At 37.0% G+C, this 4,558-nt stretch overlaps 1 protein-coding gene across 4 annotated transcripts; it reads left to right on the top strand.

Annotated features, from left to right (window-relative positions):
• The first annotated feature begins 868 nt into the window (after window positions 1-868).
• LOC107787708 (metal tolerance protein 1-like) lies at window positions 869-4,331 on the top strand. 4 transcript variants are annotated; one of them, XM_016609310.2, is made up of 2 exons: window positions 869-1,165; window positions 2,822-4,331. In XM_016609310.2, exon 2 carries the CDS (start codon window positions 2,822-2,824, stop codon window positions 4,076-4,078), a length of 1,257 nt encoding a protein of 418 aa, XP_016464796.1. In that variant the 5' UTR covers window positions 869-1,165; the 3' UTR covers window positions 4,079-4,331.
• Window positions 4,332-4,558: the final 227 nt, after the last annotated feature.

Genomic DNA, 4,558 nt, shown 5'->3' with positions numbered 1-4,558 from the left:
TCTTATCTCCTCTCCTTTGAATGCTCATTTGATGACTCGAACCCATGACTCTAAGATTGTAGATGAGAGTGCTGATTAAGGTGTACATGGATCAAATTGATTCGCCTTTTATCAAAAATCAAACTAAACCAAACCAATTATATCTGTTTGGATTGATTCGATTTTGTCTAGTTTTTCAAAATTTTCGGGCCTTTTAATTACATGAATGTTATTTTAATCTTATTTTGTTAAAATTTTGATAAATACATATAAGTTTACTAAAATTTGAAAAAATTGACAAACATATGATCTATTAAAATATTTTTATGTGAAAATATTCTTAGTACATATGATAGGTTTTAGTCGTCTAATAATAATTTTTGGTTGATATACTCTTTCAAGGTTAGCTGAATTTAATAATTAAACATAAAATCAATATGATACCTAAATAATAATATATTTTATTTAATTTTAAATTATCGAAATACCATTTCAAATTTAAAAAAAAGATATGAATTTACTAGATCTTGACAAATGAATATAGAAGAACAAATAGTTTGACGCATTTCAATAATATTTGATAAGAAAGTGATAATACAACCTATTATTTAAAGTAAATAAACATAATGCACTATATATTTTACTAAATATTACATCCCATAAGAAAATCTCTTGACTTTTTTGTTTTAGTGTGATTTTTCGATTCGATTTGAACACCCCTAATGGTTCTAAGCCATACCCTCTTGTCAAATAGATATATACTCAATTTCCCTATTTTAACAAACTATCCCAAATTCAATTTTGGTAAAAAGGGCAAAAAAGGAAACCCAAAATTATTTCTATTCAAAACCCAATATATGAATGAACTAACAAACAAAACTAATAAAGAGACCATAAGAACCCTCCCAAAATCCAACCTGTGACTGACTGCGTCATTCACAAAGCACAACCCTACACCCAATACTAAATTTTGGAAAGTGGGTTGCATTTTTGTATTCCGTGATTCCTTTTATCTCTTCCTCTTTTTCTCCTTTTTCTTCTTCCTTTAGGTATATACCCATATATAGCCTATAAACCATATAGCTATATAAAAACTCTACATCTATTTTGAGAATTTGATGATTTGGGTCGGCTAAAAATACAATCTTCTTAATACCCTTTTGAAATCTTGGCACAAATTTGTGAGGTATTCCGTTGAATCCATCATAGCTTATTTTCTTGATTTTTGTTTTTGTTTGGAGATTTTTCTGTTTTTTTTTTGTTTTTGTTTTTGTAATAATTGAATTATTGGATTGATTTAAGATCTGTGGTGATGTACTTTTTAGGTGGAATAGTTACTGAGTTTTGGATTTTTGTGTTTGTTTATACCGCTTTAGGGAATTGTTTAAAGCATTTTTATTATCATTGTGCTTTTGGCCAACTTTTGGTCCTATCTTTGTTTTGTCATGTATGGTATGTGTGTGTAATGATATGTGTATTTATTCCAGATATACTGTATTTTTTTCTAGAATATACCAAAGTATTGAGTTGATAATATCTCATGATTTTCAGTGTCTTTTCATCTATCTCTCATATACACACATGCAGAGTATTGGTTTTTGGGTGTATATCTCTGAGCTCTTTTTAGTCAGTTAGGGGTTTTCTCTTGGTGATTAGGTCATTCTTAAAGGGGTTAAGGTATGTGCATCAATTTCCCTTTGATTGCTTCTTGCTGAATTTGATGAATTATCTTTTAATGCTTCATCCTTGACCGGGGTCTATCGCAAATCGCCTCTCTACCCAGGGTAAGATCTGCATACACACTATCCTTCCCATAGCCCACTCGTGGGATTATAGGATTTGCTGCTGTTGTTGTTGTCGTAGTCGTATCTTTTAATGCTTCATATTGTTTTGTGTCATCAACTTCTTAGAAATCAATTGGTTTAGACAGAGGCGGAGTTGGATTTTGAGTTTATGGGTTCTGATTATTTATACATATTATGTGAATTCTTTAACACTAGTACAAGTCTGGGCCAAACTACTAGGTTTTGTCAAACTTGTAAACAGAACTGTAGCTCCGCTCATGGGTTCAGGATAGGCATTCCTCTAAAATCCATGCATAGAGGAATCAATATCTCTTAGGGCTCAAAATCCATGATTAGTTATCCCGGGATTGTAGTGTTATATTTATCCCTATGGGAGGGTGGGATAACAATCCTGAGATAACTAATCCTGGGATAATCCACGCATAGAGGAATCACAATATCTCTTAAGGTGCTTCTTTGCAATAGAATGCATAGGCCTCTGTTGTATGTTTTGTTTAAAGGTGCTGGAGATGCAGGGTTTTAATGAATCAATGCAGATCTTTTCCTTCCCAGTCTAGCTAAAACTTTAGATATGAACCAACTACTGTCTGATGATATCCGAAATTTTTAACTAAGCATGACATTTCGATTCCAGTATTTAGGTGCAGTGTGCAATTTTCTGTGTAAGTTCGGTTATATCGTTGTACTTGTGAAAATATTCTTGGTCTATGTGGTGTAGTATGTTTATCTTTAATAGCTTTCTGCAGAGGACTCGGGTAGTATCTCCACTCCATGGTTTTGGTATTTACTGATAACCATTCTACAGCTTGACGTTTGCCCAGGCCAATGTTGATAGTTAACTTTTCCTAGCTAAGTGACTGATTTATTTTGTTCGAGTTGTGCATTTGTTGTTCTGTTGGTCGTATGTATGGAGACAGAGTACTACTCAACTCTATGTGTGCTTGTCATGATTTAAGAATTATCCAATGGCTCATATGGCACACATTAGACTCATTTGGCTTGTTGTTAATTGATGATTTTGTATATCTGTTTTCCAGATGGAGACGCAGAACCTGGAACGTGGACATGTAATTGAGGTACGTTGTGACATGGCAGCTCAAGAAAAGGGGACTAAAATCTGTGGTTCAGCACCGTGTGGATTCTCAGATGTTAACACCATGTCTAAGGATGCACAGGAGAGATCGGCATCCATGAGGAAACTTTGCATCGCGGTTGTCCTCTGCATCATTTTTATGGCTGTCGAGGTTGTTGGTGGTATTAAAGCCAACAGTCTGGCAATATTGACAGACGCTGCTCATCTACTATCAGATGTTGCAGCTTTTGCAATATCCTTGTTTTCACTCTGGGCAGCAGGATGGGAAGCTAATCCACGCCAGTCCTATGGGTTTTTCAGAATCGAGATACTCGGGGCATTAGTTTCTATCCAAATGATATGGCTTCTAGCTGGGATCCTTGTTTATGAAGCCATTGCTCGTCTTATACATGATACAGGTGAAGTTCAAGGCTTCCTCATGTTTGTGGTGTCTGCATTTGGATTAGTAGTGAACCTTATCATGGCAGTCTTGCTAGGTCATGATCATGGCCACGGCCACGGCCACAGCCACGGTCATGACCATGGCCATGAACACGGCCATAATCATGAAGAACATGCTCATAGCCATTCTGATCATGAGCACGGCCATGGCGAGCATACGCATATACATGGAATTAGCGTTAGCCGACACCATCACCATAATGAGGGACCTTCGAGCCGAGATCAACACTCCCACGCACATGATGCAGATCACACCGAGCCTCTACTTAAGAATTCATGTGACGGTGAAGGTGTGCCAGAAGGTGAAAAGAAAAAGAAGCAGAGGAACATAAATGTTCAGGGGGCTTATCTTCATGTACTAGGAGATTCTATTCAGAGCATAGGGGTGATGATTGGGGGAGCTATTATATGGTATAAACCAGAGTGGAAAATCATTGATCTAATTTGCACTCTCATTTTCTCTGTAATTGTGCTCGGGACAACCATTAGGATGCTTCGGAGTATTCTTGAAGTATTAATGGAGAGCACACCCAGAGAAATTGATGCAACAAGGCTCGAGAAGGGGCTCTGTGAGATGGAGGACGTTGTCGCAATCCATGAATTGCACATATGGGCGATTACAGTCGGCAAAGTGCTCCTGGCTTGCCATGTCAAGATTAAGCCCGACGCTGATGCTGACACGGTGCTGGATAAGGTGATTGATTATATTAAGAGGGAATATAACATTAGCCATGTAACCATTCAAATAGAAAGAGAGTAATGGCATGGAAGAGTTTATTTTGGCTGTTGCACTGGTCATTGGCTTCTTTATTCTTTCGAATAGTAGTTTAAAAGGAAAACTTGATCTGGTTAAGCGGTTCCAGTATCTGTTTCATTTTGGTAAATCATGGTTTTAATTTTATGGCAATAGCAAGGTGTCTAGCTCTATTGGAATCTGATTGAATCATTTGTTGGCAACTCTGGCGGATGGCTTTGATCTAACTGATTGTAATGAGGAAAGTATAGTTCTTTCATCAGGGCTGGTTATTAACAAGTGTTATATCTGTAGTTTCGTTTCATTTTCTGGTTAACTTGAAGAGGAGCCTTGGCGTAACTGGAAGTTGCCTCCATATAATCAGGAGGTCACGGGTTCGAGCCGTGGAAACAACCTCTTACAAAAATGCAGGGTAAGGCTGTGTACAATAGACCTTTGTGATCTGGCTCTTCCCCAGACCCCGCGCATAGCGGGAGCTTAGTGCAA

Source organism: Nicotiana tabacum, chromosome 9, assembly GCF_000715075.1.
Source record: "Nicotiana tabacum cultivar K326 chromosome 9, ASM71507v2, whole genome shotgun sequence".
Classification (NCBI taxonomy): domain Eukaryota; kingdom Viridiplantae; phylum Streptophyta; class Magnoliopsida; order Solanales; family Solanaceae; genus Nicotiana; species Nicotiana tabacum.
The sequence above is the reverse complement of the archived record's forward strand: the minus strand, read 5'-3'. Positions and strand labels throughout refer to the sequence as shown.

Bases quoted from the DNA above. Each gene is read 5' to 3' on its own strand.
- LOC107787708 (XM_016609310.2), top strand. From the start codon at position 2,822: ATGGAGACGCAGAACCTGGAACGTGGACATGTAATTGAGGTACGTTGT.